The sequence below is a fragment of the Aptenodytes forsteri genome, unplaced genomic scaffold (assembly GCF_000699145.1).
Source record: "Aptenodytes forsteri isolate BGI_AS27 unplaced genomic scaffold, ASM69914v1 Scaffold33, whole genome shotgun sequence".
Taxonomy (NCBI): domain Eukaryota; kingdom Metazoa; phylum Chordata; class Aves; order Sphenisciformes; family Spheniscidae; genus Aptenodytes; species Aptenodytes forsteri.
Window position 1 is genome coordinate 7,266,812 of NW_008795037.1, and position 25,132 is coordinate 7,291,943.

A 25,132-nucleotide genomic window follows, 5' to 3' on the forward strand; every position below is an offset into this window, starting at 1 on the left:
TACATTCCCCCCCCCCAAAAAAAAAAAAAAAAAATCATCACATGCTCAGCGCACAAACACTTTCTGAAGGCAGCAAAAAGGAATTCTTAAGTGTAGTTAAGACAGCATATACACATCGGGAGACTAAAATAATCCGAGAGCATGCAAAAACTTTTATCGGGAAATTAAAAAGAGAAAGATTGAACCCACAGGTCACCTGACCACCCTCCTTTTTCGAAGGGTGCCCACTTTTTTCAGGAACTATCCAATTTTGGAAAAGAGTGACACTATCTCCTTCTGAGCGCACGTTCAAATCAGTCTCCTCTCAGTTCAGAAGTCATGTGACTTAGCGTTCTGTATCAAACTTAACTGTCATAGATCAAGAACCTTGGGATTTATCTTGCACAGTCCTCAGGAGTCTACATTTGACCTTGCTTTGTGAGCCATTATAGTCTAAAGGCCTTCTAATCAATGGAGTCGACAGCAGTTACTCTCTCTCCAAAGAACACGCTGCTGCAACAGGAACATAGCTAGCTCAAATGCCGACACCCAGCTTTGGAAGAAGCGAATGCCACAGCAAATAGTAGCATTCAAGCAAAAGCTTGGTTCTGCGGCTTTTCTGGCGGGTTAACAAAAGGCGGCAGGCCTAGTCTCAGAATAGCATACCCTCTCTTTCTAGGCATCCTGAAGAAAGCATGCAGGGCTGTGACTATTTCAAAGACACTGTTTTGACACAAAGTATTTCTATTTAACCCAGAACATAGTCACAATAACACGATCTCATTACTGTGCAAATTGGTTTCTTAAGTTGGGGAGAGGCAAGGCACCACAAAGCTTGCAACTATACGTATCACCACATAAAATTTGATTTGAATACTTCCAGCTCTTGAAGAACAAATTCATCAATATGCCCTCCAGTTCTGCATGCCTGGAATAGAAGAGTGCTCTTTGTATTTAGGTGGAATCAAAGGGTTCCGACCTGTTAAGGAGTGACCAACTGTGGCTGTAGAACGACTAAAAGGGAAACTGCAAGGAAGTGAGGGCTGAGAACGAGAGGCACATGGTAGAAATAGAAAAATGCACCCTTATTTAACTCAGTTGCAGTGCACAACTGCCAGAAGCAATCCCCCCGAGGACTTTGTGCCCCTGGCAGGCACAAAGTGAAAGTAAAGGTAATTTGGAAAAGCAAACAGTTTGTGTGAATAGTAAGTTTTTGCAAAAATCACCCATATGTATAAAATACATGAGGTGTAACAAAGAAAGACAAAGGGAATCACCACCAGTGTTACACAAATCAGTTCAATTATTAAGATGAGTGAGTTGTTTTGGGTCCCTGAGTTTAAGGGAACAAAAGGAAGGAGATAAAGAAAGCTCCAATTTTACTATGCTATCAAGATGAAAAAGACAGAGTTACCATTTAAGACATTGAACAATGGTTCAAAGTGAATTACTCAAGTTTCCAGAAAAGTTAGGGGAAGTCACGATGGTCTTGGGTGAAAGAAGTAGTATTCAGAGAGAAGTTAGGAGAAAATAACTATATACAGGTACAGAGTAAATTATTAAGAATTATTTGCTGGAGTACCAATACAGAACTTGGGGGGGGAGGGGAAAAAAAAAAAAAGGGCTGCAGGAAATTGCTCACCCTTCTTCTTTTCTCTGCATGCTTAACAAACCCTTGTATTCAGAAGCACTTTGGACCGTGTCTTCATATAGTTGTAACATTTCTAAATTATCACACTACAGAAATGAACTGCTAAGTTCACCATAAAATATAGATTGTAAGTCATAACTCTGGTAACTGATGTTACTACATCCAATTTACTGTCCACTGCAGAGACACATAATCTGCGTGGAAGCCCACACAAACCTGGTGCTTTTAATATCAGTTAAGTATCTTTGTTACCAAGCTACACCTCAAAAGCAAAGGTCTGTCTCGAGTCTGACCAAATTAAGGAACCCTACAGCTGTGTAAGTGAAACTTATATACGTGATATGCACTTAAAATGTCATTTCCTCTGCGTTTACTCTGTTCTTGTGCATGTCCAAAGATTCAGCTGCTAGACAGTCACTTTGGTGGTAGGAAGTAGGTAGATAGGAAGTAGGTTTCTCAAAAGCTGCCATACCTTAACAGAGCAGAGAGTCTACCACTGCTAAGAGAGCAAATGGAAAAACCCTATTCACAACCCTGTATGTAAAACAAAAAGCTACTTCCAAAAACCACCTTAAAATAAACAGCTAGAATAGACTTGCCAATTAAATTGCTTCAAGTTACAGACATGGCTTTTCAAATACTTCAAGATTTACTACTCTGCAGCATAGTAATCGTGCGAAGTCACCCACAAAGTTGTAAACTACAGATGATTCCTGCCTCCAATATTTTGATCTAATTGAAACACTAGTTTAGCTACAGCCACGTATTTCTGAACTTCTATACTGTAAGTTTTCTTTGGAATTTGTACTCAAAGTGAAGACAGAAAACAAGCAAATTAAAATGTGTGATCACTACCTGACTGTATGTTTCCTTCCAGAAGAACAAACAAATGTCCAAGGCACAGTAGCCATGGGCAGGCTGTCTTACCTGTGCTCGCTCTTCATCAAATTCCAGGCAGCCCATACCATCCAGTCTCTGTAGGTCTATCCAGCCTTTCCAGATTACACAGACACCATTGAGAATCATAGGTGCCTTCAAGTACACCTGAAATAAAAGCAAAACATATGCTATGAATTTGAAAGCATTTACACACACGCCCGCACAACGAAAATACTGATGCAGGAAGCCTCTGTATGTATTCTTAGAAGAACATCCAAACCAACTGGTAACATGAGACTCCGCTTAACAGCTTCTCCTGCCTCCTTTCCAAGAACTCGTTTTAATCAAGTGAGTGCTGTACCTTTTGCCTACCGTACTGGATGGAATAAATTTGTGTTCTCGTTTTATAAACTGGCATGCACCAGGATTTGGTTAGAAGTCTGCTACTGCTTTCAGTTAAAAGTAACTGTTTTTCTTGTCAGCTTACCTTCGTGTCACAAAGAAAGTGGCATGCTGCCAGACAGGGGAGATCCTTTACAGCACATTTAAATGGTTAAACGAACACATGCTTTCCCACTCCCAAGAAGCACTGTATTCTACCCCAATACACGAGCTCTTTCAACAAATAACAAGCACCAGTTTCAGTCCTCCTCAAGTTTACAAACTAGTCAGAGGTTAGTACAATACACTATATATACACCATGCTAAAAATAAGAAAGCCTTCCTGTGTCTATTCTAGCATTTGTGAAAGGGTTTTCAAAAGAAGCAATGTCAGATGATCAAAACCCATCTACAGCATCAACGTGCACAGTGCCTTGAGCTGCAGCAAGGAATAATGCATGAGCTTAAGGCCCTACATCTAGATAATGGTAGATGATAGAGTGATTTAAAGCAGAAGTACTTCCCCTTCTAAAGGCCAGAGATTAATCTCCGCACAGGAAATTTAAAAAGAAGCAAATACAACGCTAAACGAGTGTGACACCCTATATTTAATGACATCAGCCTTTAAAAAAAAGGCAAAATTATCTAAATTGCCAAGAAAAAAAAAAATCACTCGCCAGTAGTTATTTCAGCCTACTTGGCAAGTCAAACCCCTCACAGAACAGAAGTTTATCTACGCTGAATTGTCAGAGAGGCAAACCATGCATACAGGCCAGCACTCACTTCAGATTTAAAGACTGCCTAGACGTTCAAAATCCTGTCGAGTCTTTTTGGTCTTCAGGAGTGGCCCAGCTAGGTAGGTGAATTTTCATCCTCTGGCAAAGCCTCAAAGTATAATTGATGTTTAGCGCTATAGCGCATTTCAAAGCACCCCGACTGTGCCTACCTGCTCAGTTCCACACTTATCAGCTAAGGTCACTCAAGCAGAAAAAGGAAAGGCAAAGAGCTACAGGAGGTACTGAAGGAAGGTAAGCCTTCCTTATGCAAAGGCTGTCCTGGTAAAATTAAGCACTGAACAGCATGAAAGGCAATCCGCAAGTGGAAGAAAGGGAACAAATAACATGAAACCAACTGACAAACAAGTAATGTTATCTGCCAAAGAAAATACACATTTGATCTCTGAGCTTGATTTTTACAACTTACCACACTTCAGTATGAAGTGATATACTGTAGAAGTTTTAATTAGTACAATATGCCATAGCTCAACAACAAAGAAATAGAAGTTAGTTCAAGCGTATCTTCTTTGTATCAGCTCTCCTACTGCAGGGTCTCCACTAAGAGCAGCACAGACTGGTTTTCTGTCCTTGCATTCACAGACTAGCTATGCAAGTCATCACACCTATGTCTTCCGTGATGACAGCACACTATGCAGGGTGCAGATCTACCAGCCAACAGCCTTTGTGAGCAGAGGCGTAAGAACCAGCGTGAGTAAGATGTGGACTACCAGGAAACCACCTCCCACAGCCCTCATTTCAAGATTAATCATTTCAAACATACAAAATACAACATTACTCCCTTTCAGCACAGTCTTCACTCATTCATCTCACAAGAAATAAACGAAGTACGCACCATCAATTTAATAGATGCATTTAATTAGTTTAGAAGTGAAAGACAGTTAAAGAGGCTATTAGAATCAAAAGTCATTCTCTTCTAAGAAGCATGCAGAATAATTCAAAAGGAAAAAAAAAAACCAGCACAACCTAACTGTGTAAAGATGAAACAGTCTGTACTCTCATGCTAGTTACTTTTTGCAGAAGCAAACAAGCATTTTGCTGATCTTCATTTAGGGTTTACATTTCACCTGGCCTCCCCTATCCTTCTGGCCCACAACAAAAGCCTGGGAAATCAAAAGTTACACAGGACTTCCCACAGATGACAAAAATCTAGCTTTTCAAGCTGTCCAGCATGAGATGCTGCTCAGTTGCCTTGGTCACTGCAGCTGCCAGCGCATTACGTGCAAACTTCGTCGCTCGGTGCAAAGGGGAGGCAGGTCAGATGCAGCTGCTGAGGGCTCAGTACTTCAAACGCAATGCCTCACACATCACCTGGAAGCCTGAGCAGTGCCGGAAATTCTGTGAAAGTCTTCAGAAGTCAAAGGGGAAAAGGGAAACAAGCTGACAGAGCCGATGTGATTACTGATGCCTACTATCTGCCCTAAGCACACTGACCAACAGCTCAGCTGCCGACAAAGCAGCTTGTGAACCGCTGGCATGCAGCCTGACCTTCCGAGATAAAGTACTCTGCCTTTGCTCCTGAATCAGAGCCCTTAAAGCCTTACGCCACTGGATTCAGTAGGTCTTCAAAACTCAGATAATAAACATTTTTCACCTCTGAAAGGATTAATTCCTTAGCAAGATATTTGAGTTTTGAAATTACTATAGAGTAATTCAAATTTAGTATAATTCATATTGAAACCACATGCACTTATGCAGGAATTTTTCTCTTATTAAAACACACACTAAAGCATACTGGTGCTTTTTCCTTTATTTTAGAGAAAGGAATTTAGACTCCTTTTCCCCCCTCTCCTCTTTCTGGAGAATGGAAACCACCTAAGACTGTAGCCAAAACCGTTTAACCACATATTTCCTTCTTTTCAGATAAAGCCATGCTGGTTGCCTGTCAATTTCCGAACTTAACAGAATTATTAATAAATTACTGCTCTTGCCTATGAGCCCGTGATCTGTTATCGCACCTGAAAAATCCAGCACAAAGTTGTCTTTTAAAAACTTCCAGAATCCTCTCTTCTGAGAGTTGCCTTAAGACAGTCACAGTAAGAGAGCAAAGGCAAAAGCCACGTTATTTCTGTAAAGACCCCAACTTCCCCCCTTAATATTACTGAGCTATACAATTTGATTAAAGGTAGATAAAAGGATGTCTTTATTAGAATAACTCTCTCAAGGTTTTGTTGCTAACCCCAGACTAGCTGCATTTATATAATTTTATAAATCTTCCCCACACCTCCGGGTGCTCTTCGTAGTAATATCTGGAAGTCATTCTTGTAAAACTCAGACACTTAGGTGAAAAGCACTAGAGAGCAGTAGGAAGAAGGAGGGGTTGGAAGTCAGGCAATTACCAATTTCATATACAGCGGATGAATTTAATGCTACATAAAGAAACACCATTATAGGGACATACAAGAGGAAAAGAGATATTACACAGCTGCCTCCTTTCAGAGTGCAGTCCATCCTGTAAACCAAACGAGGTATGGCTTTTCTGACAGTGACAGTAGATGGTTGTGTAACTAAGTTAAGCATTATTATACACATGTTGAAGGAGGAGAGTAAGTTCTCCCTCATTTCGCACCCTCATTTTCCACACACTGGCACAGCCAAAGCTAATTAGTTTGATAGATTTTGAGACCAAGGTAAACTACCACATACTGAAATCTGCCATTTTTAGTAGCTTGTACCGGCTGAATTTTTGTTCAGGTGGCTGTTACACAAAAGTGTAATTTCATCTCAAACTACACCTTCCATTGCAAACTCCTACTACAAATCAAAGTAGCATTAGAATTTTTTAAACGAGAAAAGTAGACATGTTACTTTTACATTGGAAACAGGCTTTTAGTGTTAGAACAAATATTCTGCTTGCTGACTGAACAACCAGCAAGAGTAAACGCTCCTATCTCCTGGCAGATTATCTGGATGTTGGATGAACAGCACCATAAACGCACGTAAACTTGAGAAGGTGCTGCATGAATACGTCAGGCTCTAAGGTGTTGACCCGTGTTCGTGCTTTCTCGGCCTACTGTCTGGCTTGATGTCAAAGACCTGTGCCACACCTTCCTTTTTGTACTCTTCCAACTAATCTGTTACTTCTTTTCATCTGCATTTAAATGAGCAACCCTCTCCTCCAACTCCAACTAATTGGGAGTTAGCTTTGTTGTTAAAAATAGGCAGGGACTTGGCTCCTCTAACACCATTCGTTCATATTTTAAAAACCAAACTTGATTTGAATATAGCGAAGCAGAGGACAATTCTCAATGACTTTACAAAAAGCTGCTTTACTTGAGCACAAGACGCAAAACCTCAGTTTCACATCCTATTTTAGTCCTCTAGTAAATCCTTATCTCACAACACCGGGTATTTAACTGATGTGCTATAGATACGCTATCTGTATGCTCCATCCACACATCCTGCAGTTACAGAAAATGCTCCTTCTCCCTAAAGCAACCAAGCCATTTCCTCCCCCAGAGACTGCACACAGTTCTCACCACCCACTGACTAATGAATCAGCACGCTCACAACGGCCACCGACGCCGCCACCGATGGGCCCAACTTCACCCCCCCAGGAAACACCAGCCCCCAGCGAAGTGGTGCAGTCCCCTCCCTCCTGTTTTCGTTTTCCCAGCACGCTGGAGCAAAACGCATTCTTTCAGAAGAGGCTCAGTTCTGACTCACCGTGTGCCTCATCACACACACATCTGCCCATTCATAACTGCTCACACAAGCTGCCTCTCTCTTGGTTGAGCCAAGTACGTACGTCTCGGTTTTGAACCCAACTTCCCCTGAATCATACCCTACTTTTAAATATTTAAACAGCAGTCTCCCCAGTGACTTCATATATGAAATACTGACCACTAAGAAACAGCTGTAAACATTTACTCCGAGTAAGAAAGATGTTAAATCGGTTAAGGCTAACCTCATCGTTTCAGCTTCTCTTAACATGGTCTGTATATGCTGCCGAGTAAAAGGAGACTACCTATTCAAAATGTTAAAATAGGAAATTATGTATTCATCTGTTTCCTTCAACAGAAGTCTTAAAGGAGTCTATATACATTTTCATAAATAAAATGCTGTGGTCCTGCCTACAGATTTGGCATGATTGTTTTGAAATGTAAAGCTGAGTCAGTCCTCCCTCCCCAAATGCCAGGACACTCACTTGCCTATCATTATCAGAGAAGGGTTGCTAGCCTGGGGTTCAAAAAGGGGGCAGAGCATAAGAGAGGAAGTGATCTATGAAAGGCAGGGGAAAAAAAAAAAAGAAAATTTTTTTTCTAAGACTTTGCAACAGAATTTATACACTAAAATCCTCAATTATTTGGGGAGCAAAACAGAATACTATCTTCATTAGTATAACAACTGAAGTTACAGCAAAAGCTGACAACTCCATACAAGGCTTCAGACTACACTTTTAGATACTGATCACTCATATTTTAAAGAAACTAATGACAAATAACCAAGTCACGGGCAGTTTACAGCACTTAAGACTTTGTCAGTCCAATTCTGAAACAAAACCTTTGTATCAGTTTTAACTGGGAATGAAACAGTAAATAGAAACAGAGGAAAAGAATCCCATTTAGAAAGTCACTGTGAGTGAAACACTTTTTAGTGTTTTTAATCTTAGAACAATAGACACATCATTACAAACCATAAGAGCTCAAAAATCCAACAAGTTTAGATCAATCCTCTGTCTCATGCCTCAAAGCATTAGTCTTCCCTTAAACACAAAAAGAAAATGTTTTCTAAGTTATTTTGAAAGCTACATCTTGAAACAGCTTCCACTATATGAAAATGAGGTTTTGTTAAAATTTAAACCTTACACTATTTTGTAAAAACGCAAAGGAAGCGGTACTTCCTGACAAAACAAGTCTTTCCTAAACAGTTGTGCATGGATGACCAAACCGTGGCTTTCAAGATGAACACAGCTCTAAGTTTCTCAAGGGTGGCACCTATGTCACAACCGTATCGCACCACCGACGCCAGGCCCTTGCTGGTTCGTGAGCGGCGGCCAACGTGGGGCTCCCGGACAGTGCTGGCCCGAGCAGCAGGGCTGCCCAGGGACACCACGGTGGGCGCAGCAGACCCTGCGGCGCCCGGCACCACCATTTCTCTGCCTGTGACCTGCTCCTATAGCTCTTCCTTTTTGTGATGGCACAAAGACATTTCACTTCCAACTTCAGACTATGTAAATAATTTGATAAGAGCCTGGTAAGATCAGGAACGACCAGGCCTATTGCAGCGCATGAAATATTCTTTGGAAAAAGCCCATTTCAACTTTTTAGTTTTCCTCTTTCCTCTATGTTACCTACACATGCCGTAACACCCACCCAAAACCCAAACACAAATAAACCAAAAAACCAACAACCCAGGCATTAGTTTTTACAGATCCCAAGAAGAATTTCTGGAAAGAAAGTTTAACGTTCAAAATGAAATAGGGTTACTCTATTTCATCAGCTATGACAAACGTCGACTCCTCTAGCAAAACCAGAAATATTAACACAACAGTATGCTTGCTAAGAGTCTCAATCTAGACTGTTATGCTTAGGAAAAAATAAAAGAAAAAGAAGAAAGCAAGAGTTGTAAATGCAATCTTTCATACTACAATGTTTTAAGCTCACAACAAGCAGTGGAAATGCAAACTCACCGACTGTGAGGAACAAAGTATCTTGAAGAAAAGAATTTGCTGAAATACAAAATACCCCATGAATTGCTAACAGCCTGTACTAGAATTTTAATAGCAACCAGTAAAAATAGCTGAGCACAGGGCTAACTAATTTAACTATTATTTGCAGGGGGTTTTTGCATATAACCAGATAAAATTGTTGTTAAAGATTTTAAACCCCTGTATTTCCCTCCCTTTAGAGCAATATATCCCTTGTTCATTCTGCTTCTGCATACTGGAGCTTATTAAGATAAACTTAAAGCTTGAAGTGTATTAGAAAAGTTGCAACTATGATTTAATTTCTCAGAAAGGTTTTTCATTTAGTCTGACCTTTATCAAAATACTGTACCTGCCAGATTCAGGAGTCAGAGGAATACAATTTTTTTTAATACAAGTTTTAGGCTCTTAAATGCATTTTTCACCCCCCCTATGGAAACCTAAGAATTTAGACATGCCTATATATACATGCTAATGTCAAAGGTGATTCAAACAGCTTGAAATATTAGCTTAAGGCATTTCATGGCCAAGGGAAAAAAAAAAGAACTCAAAAAATTTGTGTTGTAAGTTCCATTCAAGAACACTACCCCCCAAAAAAATCTATTTTAGCTCTCTAATTATAGTAGAAGGTGTTTGGATAACAAGTGATAGCATTCCCTTAGTGTATTCCCTCAGGAAAGAACGCACTCAGAAAATACTTCCTATAATTTTCAACTTCATAGCAAAACCTGATGGGTCTGGTATTACATACTTCAGCCAATTTTTAAGTATGCTTAAATAAATCACCTGTTTTTATTACAAATAAAACTAAAGTTTTGGAAAATGCCCATCTAGATAAAATTCAAGTGCAGCACAATCCATTTTTACAATTCTATGTAGTAAAAATATCCATGTATGGAATCACATAAAAAATGTCTTTGTAAGTAGTATCAGAGCTGTGACAAAACCTCTCTCCCCATGCTTTCTGTATTCCTGAACTACTACAGTGATGGTTTTTGGTTTGGTTTCTAAGACTTCAAAAAAGAACAGCAGAACAATCTTCCTTACTTTACTGGAGAGAGAGAATTTATAAGTCACTTTTAGAAAACCTGGTATTTTTACGGTTTTTTGGTTGTTGTTGGTTTTTTTCTGCATAGTTAGCTCAACTATGTAATCATGACTCCTTTCTGAAGGCAGATCAATGTTTCATTAAATTATGCAGGTTACTATTTCAGTTAACTAAAAAACAAGTCTATAAGAACAGATATGAAGCATTAAGGATGTCAGAACAAACGCGATTAAGATCTGCGGAGACCACAGCGTTTTATTCCTGGATTAAGATCACTGGTCAGTACTTATGCTTAGAAGTTAACAGAGAAAAATACTAAAATGCTACTGCACGGAAATTATACTCATCATTTAGTAACAAATAAGTCTCCAGACGCAGTTCCAAAGTATTGCAGCTGCTGGACTGAGCAGGAAACATACACTACACTCGACCAAAACCACCAAAAAAACCCTAATACAAAGCAAAAAGTAGGTGGCTTCTTGTTTTTGCAGTGTCACTACAAAAAGGTCTAATGCCTCCCAACATGAAATGTATCTCATGTCCAGACTCACTCCATTTGCCTTCAAAAAGACAGAACCAACCACATAGCTGGAACTGAGAATCAACAAAAATGCAACGAGCAAAATACACAGATAATCTGAAAGGCAAATACGTGCCGGGGTTTTCCCCTGTGAAACTTTACCAGAGTCTTTTATCAGTGTATCTTTACCACTAGATTCTACATGAGAAAGATGCTGGATTTTAAATCTACTCTCCTGAAACAGCATGCGTTAAAAAAAGACCCAATTTTTCTTGCAACATTTGAAAAGAATAATGTTTTTGCAGCAAAATATTGCTGGGAGGCTGCTGCTGTTTTGCTGCTGCAAGCACACATGCATGTAACTGACAAATGCTTATGCTCACAAAACCAGTTAACTAACAGGGGGACACTGTTTTCTGCCACGTGGACAGAATACATTTTCCAGATGGAAATCTCAAAATCGATTGGGAAATCAGTTCTTTTCAAGCTTTCAGAAAATAGCATACCAAAAGCAGTTATAACTAGAAACTCCAATAGGGGGTTTAGAAAGAGAGGTTTATCTAAAACACATCATTTACACACCATGCTACCCGTGTGCAAATAAATAGCCTATTAAACCCATATTTTTTAATTGAAAATTTGAAATGTGTAATGCAAGTATACCCAACTAGAAGGTATCTGATTTTTGACAACATGGGCAAGCAACTAATAAAAACCATCCAGGAACTGACCTGAGCAGGAGGGGGGCAAGAAAAGTTGCCTCTTCTGCCCTTTGGCTTTTATTACGTTCTTGAGCACTTTGACAGCCTCACCCTTCCCCCTTAAGCAGGATTCAAGTCTGGAAAAACTGCATGAACATTTATTCAACAAGTAGTACTCCATCAAGCCTTAAAATAATGCAAGTTAGTAATTTTTTGTCTTTTATATACCATAACAACTACTTAGCTTTCATCACCCAGTAAAATTTCATAGTGTCATAATTATTCTGCAGTAAACTATCAGCTTCTGTAGAGAAACATCATTAGCAATGGCTGTGAATTTTCTTCAACGAAGTAATTAGCACTTTCAGATATATGTTTAATACCAAGTTCTTCAAACAGCAAAATCCTTAAAAAAAAAAATCAACACAGTTATAAAGATAGTGAATAATATAAATACAGCTTTGGTTAGCCAAAATGCAACAAGAATTTTCCCAGCACAAGACCAGGAAAGGACAGAACCAACACTGTATGATGCGCGGGAGAGGAGAACAGATTTAAACTCTTATGCACTATTTATTTTTATTCCCTATAAACCACCTACTGATTCGTTTTCTTGAAGTTCAAAACATTTATAGATGACATGAGCCATACTTCCTCAGAAGTCTGCTTCTCAAGTTCCAGGTATCAGAATAGAGCTTAAAAAAGTCATACTGCTTCTCTGAATGCTTTCTCAAGAAAGTTTCATCCTGTATGTTTCACAGTCAGTCTGCTGTAAGACCTTTTGAAGTGATTAGAAACAACGGCTTTCTGGTTTGCTGTAACTAAAATCCTGATAGTTTTCTGCGACGAAAACCCACCAGGCTACCAGGCTGTGCAATCCCATTACAGGGTACTGTACTCTGATCCCCCTGGTTTGAGGCATCTGGACGTGAGAGGACTGCTCACTGCCCCTCTACCCAAGTGAAAAAGCTTGCCCTCATTAGAAAAAAAAGAAAACAAGTAAAAATCAGAGAAGAATGCAAGCTTTATAAAGAAATCCTCAAACGCTCTTTAGTAGCATGAGAAAAAATACACTACTATAGTTGTCTTTCTTTGTCTACATGCTTTCCTGCCTTAGTTTTCCTATTCTTAAGCATTCTTTAGTCTTGTATTAGTTTTCCAAAAGGAAAGAGAAAAGCCCAATAGTGCCTCTACCGAATAATGTAAGCTTTTCCCCTTTTTTAATCTATTTTATTTTTTTAAAGGAATACATTGGCTGAAAAGAAACTAAAAATTTCTTCTTGTCACCTCCAATCTGTTTTGTCAAACAATGCTGGCTACTCCTCAACCGCCATCAAGAGGTATTTCATCAGGACATAAAAGCCCCCATTCAGCATTCCATTGCTGCTTTCTTCCCTAAATTTCACACCTAAAAAGTATTTGAAATATGTGACAGACAACACTTTGTCCTCAATCACTGTATTTCAAGTCAAAATCAAAGGTTTAATGACCCTTACTGTAAAAATTATGCCAGGTTTAAGAACTCTGTGTCACCTTCCATAGGTTTTATCTTCTATATTTATACTGAAATGAACAGATAAAACAAGTTGCATACCCAGAAGTCCCGCAACATAGAGCTGCTGTCTGCAACTGTTTAAGCAAAGTATCTTAAATACAGAAAGAAGGCAGAAGTTCTGCAAAGACTCCTCAAGTAGCTACAATTTGGATCTCACATACAAGTCTCAATATTAATGTAACGGAAAATATATGGACTTTCTGCTTAGACAAAACATCTGCATCATCCGCTATTCCCCAAAAGATGATCCTTTCATTAGCACTCACATTCTTGGAATAGCTTTCCTGTGCAAGAGTCCTCCCCCCACCCCGCACATTATTGTCACAGTATATATTTCACCAGGCCAACTTGTTAAATATCAAATATGCAATTATGTAAGCTGATTAGCTCGTTTTATTACTTGTACTTTGGACAATAAAGCTTGAAGAAACATTTCAGTACCTTTCAGAAAAATGACAGCTTCTTGTAGCATATGTTTCATCATCTTACTGAATTTTTCTTTTTTTACATATGAAATATTAAGTGATTTTTCACAAAGAAACAGACATCCTCCAACAGCAATGCTCTTACTTTTCTCATTCATTTATAAGAAGAGCAGAGAAGCATAATGTTAACAACTTTGCTTAGTGAGTGGAGACTGATATGCAAACAAGAGGATTCAACAATCCAAATGTCTGGATTTCTTCCAGTATCTGCAGGGATCTCCAGTACTGATTTCATCCACACAGCACTCATCTGTCCTTATACATAGCTGGTTCCCAAATGCAAAACTTAGCTCACTAACTCTGCTTTTGTTCAGCTTCTGGGAAACTTTAGGAGGATGGTATGAGTAAATTTGAAGTCTTGTCTATACGACTCTAATGGGTGCATTTAGACCACTGGAAAAGTTCAAGGTAATATATAAAATATGACCAAATAACTGCTTCTACAACATGTAATAAAAGCTAATCAAAAGCAGGTTTCTGATGGCAGATCTTAAGTACTTGGGACCTACAGAACGGGTTGATAGGTAGGCATCACAAACAGCACAGCCGTGCTGGAAGTACGGTTCATAAGCATTGTTCCAAAATGGCATCGTCACTGCATGCACCGTAATGCATGAACAAGGCTGCGTGCAGTAACAAAAGTATTTGGAGGATGGGGGGGAGTGAAAGGATTATGGGGAAAAGGCTGTGGATGCTTGTCACATGAGAGATGCCTGGTGTGACTCATGCTCTAGTGGCAGAGGACACCCTATGATAAATCATTCCTCAGGAGCAACTGTCCAAATCTCAGCCAACGGCTGCTTGCCAGCACAGGACAACACATACCTAACAAGCTACGAGCTCTAAAGATTTCTCATCCCAAAATCCAAGTTCCTAACTGTTAACAGCGTATAAACTGGATGCAGATAGAAGCATCTCCCAGTTTTGAGGGGAAGTGAGTAAGCAAAGATACGCTATGACTCCCTGGCTTCAAATGGAGTTTCAATTAAACAGCTCTCCTCTATGCAATAGCAGGTCATAATGAATAGCACCTCAAAGTATCTAGGCAAAACAAGAAGTTTCACTCTCCTCTAAAGCAAAAATGGTACAGGAACATAAACAAAGAAATGACATATCGGGGAGAGGGAGAAACTGAGCAGTCTCTCTAAAAGACTCTTAAGCACAAACAAAATAATAAAATCTAGAATCACAAGCATCTATAGAAAACTAATATTTTACCCAAACCATATAGATGATCCTGGATGAAAATTCATCAAGGGCACCAACCAGGAAAGTGGATTCTTCTCATTCACCAAGCCTTTGCAGGACTCCCACCATGCAACTCCAAGAAAAAAAACTGAGCTGTTTAGCCAGGCTGGGTACAAACTGGATATACCACCAAACCCATTTATCTGCTGTCAGAATAACCACACACTGACTTTCTTGTTTAAAGCTCACAGAAAAAGACTGAGAAAGATAAAAAGGAATGACAGTGACGTGGGCTTCATCAGGGCACCACCACTTCCCTTGGCTGAAGCAAGCAAAAGCACCTCAAAGGGCCCGAGCACACAGACAGTTCAGCAGCTGACGTGCCTTCACTGACCACCAGCTGCTCTTCACAGAAGAATCTCTCCTGGTTACCACAATGTTTTGGGGTTGTGGAGTCATCAGGTAGACCCGAGCAGGGGGATGAACCTTAAACCCGAGGTTTAAGGTGCTCAGGGAAAGCACCAGCTCTGAGGACAGGCACCGGTCAGATATTCCCTGCTCCACATTCCTGAAGTAAGCTGAAACTAAGCCAGAAGAGGAATTCTGTATCATTCTGCTAGCACAAAGGGAGAGAACAGCAGATGAACATGATAAAAATCTGACCCCAAAATATCCTTATCCTAACCCACCAGTGCATTAAGGGACTAGCCTAAAAATCAATCAAGGACTGTAGAGGGCTACACAATGAACCTCAGCTCAAGTTCAGACCTGTAAGCAACAAGACTGGTCTGCGAGAGAAAGCGTTTATGAGCAGGACAGCTCCTGGGAAACAAAGTGTCCTCGCCAGATGCCCTCGCATATTAAGAGACGATCCACAAGGAATGCGCATGGTACCACTTAAAGGTTGACATTTGCTAGTTTTCTAAGTAAGTTACATCTTACATGCCTTACATCTTACGCCTCCACCACATACAAACAGCTCCGTGAATTTTTGTTAGGCGATGCCCAACTCTTCAAGGTTGTAACACTGTCTCCTGAAGTGCTTTAAGCAGAGACCTTCACAATAATTTGAAGGAGCATTAAATTACTACAGACAAATAAAAGGATGAAGTCTTAATAACTGTTAAGACCACATGCATCTCATGGCTGAGATGGTTTGCCCTTGTGGTGGCACACCACAGTATGATCTTTAATTAGTATTACGGCTCTAGCATACTTTTTCTTCCCCTAAATCCCTAACATCAGACATCCTTTCCCACTGATATGAAAAAAAAAAATTAAATTTAAATCCTTTTTGTCCAGAGACTCAGTGGATTGCAGGGAATGCATACAAGTAACTGCTAACTGTAAGAACGTTTTCGATGGTCACAATGCAAAAATCCCAAATACCGCTGGACTGAAAATATAGGAACTTAAGGAATACGGCTCTTTAGCACTATGGTGAGGGTGAAATGAGAGCTGAAACTGTAAATCAGTTTCCTAGACACCCTTACTGATTTTTTAAAAGTAAGGGTACCTAAACAAAGAAAAAAAAGCTGCTACTCCAACTTTGTCTGAATAACTTAATGTTTCATCTAAATTCTTCAGAAAGTGGTGGGGACCAAAGAAAGTAAAGAAAGTAAAACTTCTGATTCAATACAGGTTAGCACTGATATTCAGATATTTCTCATAAATTAAGCCTTCGCTTTCCAAGCAAATTCCACTGGGTTCGCTGTGATCCTATGTGTGACTGGAAACTGCATTTGCTCAGAAAACGGAGCAGCCAATACACCATCCCAATAATTATGAAGTTCTATTGCAGCCAATACACCATCCCAGTAATTACGAAATTTTATTGCTAAAGTCAGAAAAGAAAAAGTTGATTTGGGGACAAGTCCTACCTATCAAACCTCTAGTGAGAACAGAGGACACAAGTGGAAAACTGGTGCTATTGGCTGCCATTTAAATATAGTTTTTATTCAAATACAGCACCTTTTTCTTTCTCATTACATCTCTGTAACTGCTGCAGTGCCTGCAGCACAACAGAGATTTTCAGTTTTTTAGATTCATCCAAGCACTTAACATCAACTTATAGCCAAATAAAATTTCCTAGCTACAACAGAAAAAACTGCACACGAGTTGAAACTCAGCATCCTCAGGAAGAAAACTGAAGTCCGGTAATATTTAGTTGTGGCTAGAACATAGTTAATGGTCTAGTGAGTAGAAACCCTAGCTACATCACACATGTGGCATACCAGGCACTCTGAATCAATTTAAATCATGTCTGATGTGCTTTCCTGCAGGCTTGGGGAGTTCATAGCGCCTTATACTGAAATAAGCCTGTGTGGAAGATTCTGGTTTATGAGCAGCTGCCACCCAACAGCAGACAGGAAGTTAAGCTGCATTAGAAACGAGATGGAGAACAGTATTATAAAGGGGAGGGAAAGTAAAACAACTTCACACACTTCATCAGTGTAGTAACTGGTATTTAAACAATCAAAAAAGAATATCTGAGAACTAATGTTCTTGCAGGTAAGAAAGACCAAAGCTATATAAACATCTCAAACAACAAATGAAAACCAGGGACATTTTATCTTACTGTAAGAAGTATACAAAATGAATTATGCAAAGAAAGTTGATCACACAGTTCTTAACAAAACAACGGGACTTTCAATAAAATTAGATTTTAAGAAGCATTGAAGTCCACACACACAGAGTTCAGCCTGACGTTCATATGGTATCAGTATAAAACTGAAGTAAAAATTAAGAACTTCATTAAGCACAATAAAACTAGTCTAAGTGATGAATGATACCAGAGAACCAAGGTGAAAATAAAGCTCTCCATTTCATTCCAGGATTCAATTATGATTTCAGGCAATACATTACACTACTACACTGTCTGCCTCTGAATTTCTTAGCAATATCTATTCATTTATTCTTTAAAAAAAAAGAACTGGACATTAGCTGACAACACAAAGGATCAGGAAGCCTTGGTATGGTTTGGATAGCCAGAAACAGGACATACACTGAATTTGGCGCCCCACACACACCCCCACAATCACAGTGAAATACAATGTTCTATGATTTTTACAATCTAGGGACCTCTTTTTAGTGCTACTTTTTCCTTTGCTATGACAAACCTGAAAAATTGCTCAAATACACAATTAAATTTGCTACAGATCAAAGACAGCACAGAATGTTAAAACTATCTCAAAAACAAAAAGTTAAGCTTGAGTTTAAAATGAGTAGAAACATTAAGTGAACACTTAGCTATCCAATTTTTGAATTAATGAAGACAGGGCATCCACTAGAGGCCTACCCACCCATCGTGAACATCAGATGCATCAAATTAAGAGGCAAATTAAGCATAGGAAAAACCCCTCAGTTAAGAAATACCAGAATGAAAAACCTCAAGCCTATGAAGTAGATATTCACAGAATCCCAACTTTCACATGAATTCACAAGGCTGCTGCTCTTTCTAAAATTCAGCCGTTTAAGAAGCAATTCTAGCAGATGCTGCATTGGTAGCTTTGTCAATCTGTGTACAGAACTGCTTAGGCACTACAGTGACATACCTCAACTCTGGATAAACTATTTTGGGCCATCATTTGCTTAGCCAAACACTGAAGCAGAATTCCAGAATAAAAATATTCTAGCATTGGTAAGTTTATCTACATTCTAGATCTCAAACTAATGCCTAAAATAATAATTAACTGACAGCTCCCCCCCTAGCCTTTTTTTATTCATATAATTAAAAACATGCCTTGCTGGCTTAAATCCAGTGATGAACAAACACACATTATGCACTGCCTCAAGAATCAAAGCTCATAAAACAACGTTGCACAGAGCTACAAAAATCACATGGTGTTAAGAGACTGTTGAAGCCTATGAAAAAATTCTTAATAAAACCAAACGACAAAAATCTATAGAGGACAAAATCTCAGACAATTCATACAAAACGTTTAACTGTTTCTGTTGATAACGTAAGAAACACTCTCCCATTCTGCTTACTTCTCTTCTGAAGTTATGGGAGTGGCTTACTTTCAGACAAGTTTAGTTCTGTGCAGAGCACGCCTGCGTTCGCGTGCGATTTACACTAGTAAAGTTTGATTACAACGCTGAATTTGTGATTTGTACATACTACAGCATAACACTATTGCCATTTATTAGTCTGTCCACCTCTAGCCTCATTCAGATGAATTCATCTAAACATTTTAGTGAAGCACTCTAGAATTTACTGTAAACACACATAAAACAGGGAGTGGCATTCATTAATGAGGCTCGTGTTCTATTTTAATACACAGCATATCTACCACTCTCTTACATGATTAAGGCAACACAAGAAAATGGATGAAGCAGTTCAGTACTTTAAAAATTCATTCAGAGAAAACAAAGTTAAAAAAATCATAGGAGTAAATAAAATTAGTTTTGAACTGGCAACAAGAGAGACTTCAGTCTTCTTACACATTACAAGAAAAATTCCTCATTCAATTGTGAGCCAGAATCAATATTTTTCAGTAAGAGCCAGATTCAATTCAGTTTCCTTAGCAAAGCAGTCAGTACCCAGCATAGCCAACTTCACTCCTCCTCCCCCAATTTGTCAAACTTCTGCAAGCCTCACAGGACTAAATGGAAAACAATTTTTTTCCAAAAAACCTCACTACCTTGGATTCCAAATACCATATCTGCCCTCAGGAATTTTTTTTTCTTCCAATCAAGTTTTCTCACTATAGGAAATATTTATCTTCCACCTAGCAGCACTGAAAAGACCCAATATGCCATTAAACCTGAATATGCTTCAAATACTTCCTCCAGCCTGGTAGGTTTGGTTGCATTAGCTGTTACTTATTACAAGAGCGGGTAAAAAAATTTTAGGCAAAAGCAAGAATTTTGTTTTCTATTAGAAATCTTTAAAGTAAAAAAAATTATACAGAAATTACCCTGAAACAGAAAGGCTATGGGGGCTTAAGTGCTGGTCCAAACCTACTGAGGTCTCAGTGATCTTTGGATCAGTCCCAAAGCACCTACAGTAGCATAGGTAAGAGACAGCAACTACATTTTAAAGGTATGTTTTTCCTGTAAAACAAAACCAGCTGTAAGTGATTTCAGTAACTTTATTCTGATGAGACTAAGCAAGGTTTCTGACTTTCAGTCTAATACAGCCTCACAGTAACCATCGCTGTCATTAGGGAATTCTAGCTTTCGATATCAGTCTATGGGACAACCACCTAAGAAAAAAAAATATTCAGAAATCAATTCTGAAAGCGATGCTTCTTCTGTATTATAGCTCATGGTGAAACTGAGAAAAAAAAAGCTTCATTCCACTAAGCAGCACACTGAATGCTTGCTCTAGCAACTGGCAACCTAAGACCCAATGAAGTAACCTGTTCAAAGTGCAAATTTTCATTAGTCTACCACAATTCATTGGCCAAAGTCTAATTTCTGAACCATTTTAGAAGCACCTACTCAACACCAAATTTAAATCGTTCCCCAAAATTTTATCATAGCATGACAGTAGAAATAAAGTTCTGTTCTTCAAAATAGTAAGAAGCCACCAGTATTACCCACGTGTTTCCCTCCAGAAATATTAACATGCTTTAAAACAAAGCGATCCAGATTTTATCCTACCGGCGTTCAGTTGTACTCCTGAGACTACCTACATGCACTGAGATGTGAAATACTAGTAATTTCACATCACACATGCAGCCCCATACTAATAAGATCATAAGCACAACATAATTTCTTTCAGTCGCAACAATTTCCTTCTTACCTTGCCTCCTTCTCTTTCAAAGTCGACATATTCCCGGGTCGGTGTCTGTCGCTGCTCCCCCTGCCAGCTGGCCGGAAAAAACTGGAGAGACAGATTGGTTCCTGTGGCCACAAAAGCCTTTTAGAAAAATCAATACAAACAGGATCAGGGAGCAAGACATTACATAAATTATGCAGGCAGTCATTTATTTTTACATCAGTTTATGTCTTAAGCCAGGCAGCATAGAGAATACTTAAAGTCAAAAACATGCACTCATCATTTTTCTTAAGTATTAAGTTACAAACATCTGATTCCATTTTGACAACATTTGCCATTGGCTGCTTCGGATATAAAATACAACATGGAATCAATACTTCTTTCAAATCAGTTTTGCTGACATTAGAATCTGTCCTTTCAGTTCTGTCTGGATACCCTGCACCAACTTAGTACCTGCAACATTAAAAATTGCCCGTGCTTTTTACAGAGCTTGCATATCTCTAGAAGAAGTACTGCTGAACGAAAATGAACTCCTGAGACCTGTTACTAAGGACAACTTTTTCTGAAAGAAAAGGACTCATTTCCTTTCACAATCTACTTGTACCTAGATAAACGCTTATCTGAACTGAAATGTAAATATTCCTATTTTATCGTCTACAGGCAAGCAGCATCAATATACAGCTCAATGAAACTTCACAGAACGAAGTCCTCTTGCCACATTAAGACACCAGTGAAATCCAAATCGGCAGATGCTGTGTCAGTGAGAACAGGCAACCATAGGAATTCTTCTCAGCTGCAGCCCTTTGTAAAATCATTAAAGGGACTGACTTAACCATATTAGAAAAAGCATACATTGCTTTCAAGTAAGTAATTTTCTACGGTTTCAAATGAAAATAAGATTCAGTTTTCTTTATAAACTCTCTGTATTTATTTGTGTATCTTATCGACTCCAAGCCATGAAGAGTATGTCAACTTCTAGACATGAAATAAAAAACCATCTCTGCAAGTATAAGTTGGATTCACAGTATTTATACCCTTCTCTGGTACACGTGAGTATGTCCTGTAAGCACGCGAATACTCGAACATGCTCCCAGAATATAACTGTACTCAAAATCCCAGGGTTAAACATAATTTGTTGCAATCAAATAACTGTATTGATTACCACGATCACTTAGATTTAAATGGTCATTAATCCAGAATACAGTTTTTCTTAAAAGCTATACAAATACTACTCTAATAGTTGGAATTTCCTGACAAGCCAATTCCTTTCAAGCAACCCAGAATTCAGCAACTTTGGTGTAACTGTACTGCTACCTACGACACAATAGCTCTATATGTTATTTAAGATAGTTCCGGTCATGTACTGCAACGCTGTCACAGGATTAATACCTCCCATTTTTAAAGTAGAAGTGCTTTGTCTTGACTTTTTCCCCTCCGCCAAGGGAGACTAACACTTTGCAGTCAGGTTCCATTCCAGACTAGCCTTAAGAGCAGGTTTGTTTTGTTTTTTAAATCTCCTGTTAAGCACATTCTCAATGTCATTAAAATTGACGAATCGGTCCTACTAATACTGGGGTGGGATATCGTATTGGTACATTAATATTTGTTTGCCCTACAATAGGCAAAACCAAGCGTTTCCATCAATGTAATAGAAGCCTCATCGAGGATACACTTGCACAAATAGGAAGCATCAAAACTGTGAGGGCTGCAGACCATCAGTGTCAGGCCGACTAGCTTGTATTATCCCTTTGCTTTTCTAAGTGATTCTATTTACATATCAACAAAAAAATTACACCTATCTCCAAAGATTTTTGACTCATAAGTCATCACCACTTACTCTGTTCAAGAACCACCTTCCCACCTCCGAGCATCTTTAGCAAATACGTGTTTTATACTCCTTAATTTATACACTTAAAGCAAAATGCCAAGGAGTGAGATCTTTGAGTGCAAACCAGCTGACCACTGCAGCCCTCCGCACCACCCCAGTTTCTGCAGGCCCCAAGGATACGGGGTCAGAAGTACTATACTTGCTTCCCGGGAAACCGAGAGAGTCAGTGAAGTGCCCATGCCTCCCTGCTTCCACCCCCCAACTTGTGCTAGGGGGCCATGAAAAACCATGGGAAAAATATCAGAGAAAAGAAGAAAATGAAAGTACACAGATTCCCACATCCTCATGGAGTCATGTGGGCAACATTTAAACCATAGGCTATTTAAAAAGCTATGTAGATATTTATTCTCTGGATTTTTGAAGCCTGTTCCCTCCCTTTGAACAGATAAAACCATCCAATTAAAATACCCACGTGCTTCTCAAATAAAAATCGTAAGTCAATACTGAAAAACTCGAGAACAGTCTCTCTAGGAACCACACAGGACTACACCAAACCCAACAATTTTCTTTTAGTAAGAAGCAAATTTTTAAAAATTAAAAAAAAAACCCAAACAAAAAACCACACCACTAGTTTGGCCTTAAACTTGAAAGTAAGAAAATTATAATTTTATATATAGAGCCTTTTAAAGCTCAGTCTGAAATGCTATCGTATACATATGCCTCAAATTTTGCAAAAAGCTTATCAGGTAGTACAAGGGTGATCTGACCCACATGTAGACAACGTAAATACAAGTACCTTCCAAACAAATAGGTAGTTAGGAAGTCTCCAAAACAAACTGAACATGTAAAGTTATTTTCAAGTTATCAAAGCAACACCCGTAAACCTGAAATCTTATTTAATATTTCACAGTTACTTTCTCAGTAATACTGGTAATTATTTTCTTTATTCAATCAAGAGTTATTTGACAGAAGTAACCAACAACCTACTGCCAGTTCCACACTAAATCCCTAAGCTGTTCTCTGGGGTTTTTTGCCTCCTTAAAAATATGTAAGGTCATTTGCAAAGGCTCCCTTTGGAGATAAAAGAATAAATCCTTGATGTCTGGAAAAACATTCAAGACTAAAAAAAAGTAAAATTGCTAGCTCTTTTTAACATCAGTCATTACACACACTACATTTCTAAATAAACCGGACTACTTGTGCCCTGTTCACAAAACAAAACCAGATGTTTCAGATCAAGAAATTTAGATTCTGTTTTATAATTAAGTAGAAGTAAAAATACATAGAACAGGCATCACTGGTTGCTTCCAAGGGATGAAGTTCTGGCAGAGAAAGACAGCAGCAGGCTTAGAAGTACAAAGGTGAAACTACAGCTATTTCCCATTTATATAAATAACCGCATAAGCTTCATTAGAAAGCTAGTTTATAAGCTACATATCAATTTTTTTTAATTTTCTTTTTTTAGGGAAGTACTCAGGTATACTCTGCGCTTTCACCTGTTCAGGAACTTCAAGTGCTAGCAAACTATGTTTTCCTCACCTACCCATTGTTTCCCTGGTGACTTTTTAAAGGAAGCAAACATGAGCAATGAAAAATGAATGTAAAAAAAATAGTAAGATTAAGAGACTGACTACAGGGGGCCCCTCACAAAATAACATTACAGGTCTAAGACCACAGATAACAAGCAGGGATAAGATTCAACTAAAATAAAGTTACTCAGCAAAAGATAACCGTGTACTTGAGTGTACAGCCTTTTACTCACAAATGCAAATGAACAAGATCAGTTGCAGTACCTGGTGTTCAATTATATTTGTTTGGGTGTGCATAAGAATAATTTCATTGTGCGTAAGAATAATTTCATCGTGATCTGACTAGCAATACCTATACTACGTGAAATTAAAGAATCATCATAAACCGAACTTGGTGAAAGTAGGTGTTATTCTCTATGGGAAGGGAATTTTTACCTCATCTTTCATTGCATACTCTAATTGCAAAAGAGGTTACTTCTGCATTTTAAGAACAGCGAAGAGTTAAGAAATTAACAACACTATGAGATACTGATCCTATAAAAGGAACGTACAGCAGAAATCAAACCAGGAAATAACTAGTCAGTTCTTGACTACTCTGAGCTATACTTCATCTCGCTTCTTAATTCAGAAGAGAGCGGTCTGTACCTAACCTTAATGAATGAGAAAAACAGAGCTGAAGTTGCAACTTTCAAAGCCTAATTTTAAAAGCATTTGATGTAGTTCACAAATACATCAAACAGCTCATTCGAGACTTTTAGCTGGCACCTTCCGCACAATTTTACTCACTTCTGAAAGCTACTGTTTCCGAAAAAAAAAAAACCCAAAAAAAGGAAAAAAAAAAAGAAAACACACAGCTGAATATTGAAATAAGCAGCTTACAATCGTAACACGTGCCCAGGGAAGGAAGCACAGCCAATTCGCACTGGCGGGTGGCTCTGAAGGCTCTGAGAGCTTTTCCTCACCTCCCTATCACCTCCCTCTAACCCCACCGCTCCAGTCAACTGCGTTTTTGCTGCTCCAGCGAAGGCAGAGCGAGCCGACACGTTTTAACGAAAAAGCACTATTCTTAACAGGAAAGAGGCATTGCCTTTTAACGAAAGCCGCCTTTCCCTCGGCGTTTGAAAGGCGGCAGACGTGATTTTTTTCCTCAAGGAAAACTTTCCAGCACAGCGCGGCCACCCCGACCCGACCGACACCGCGCACCGTCCCAGCACCGTCCGCT

General features: G+C 38.9%; 1 protein-coding gene across 1 annotated transcript in view; it reads right to left on the bottom strand.

Moving 5' to 3' along the window:
* The window catches only part of CBFB (core-binding factor beta subunit), a 40,848-nt gene extending 19,209 nt beyond the window's left edge, over positions 1-21,639 (bottom strand). The window contains exons 1-3 of the mRNA XM_009276794.2: positions 21,601-21,639; positions 20,578-20,694; positions 2,558-2,674 (exon numbers count right to left, since the gene is read on the bottom strand). Of these exons, the coding sequence (XP_009275069.1) occupies positions 2,558-2,674; positions 20,578-20,694; positions 21,601-21,639 (273 nt within the window). The remainder of the gene's footprint in view (positions 1-2,557; positions 2,675-20,577; positions 20,695-21,600) is intronic.
* Between the last annotated feature and the right edge of the window lie 3,493 nt (positions 21,640-25,132).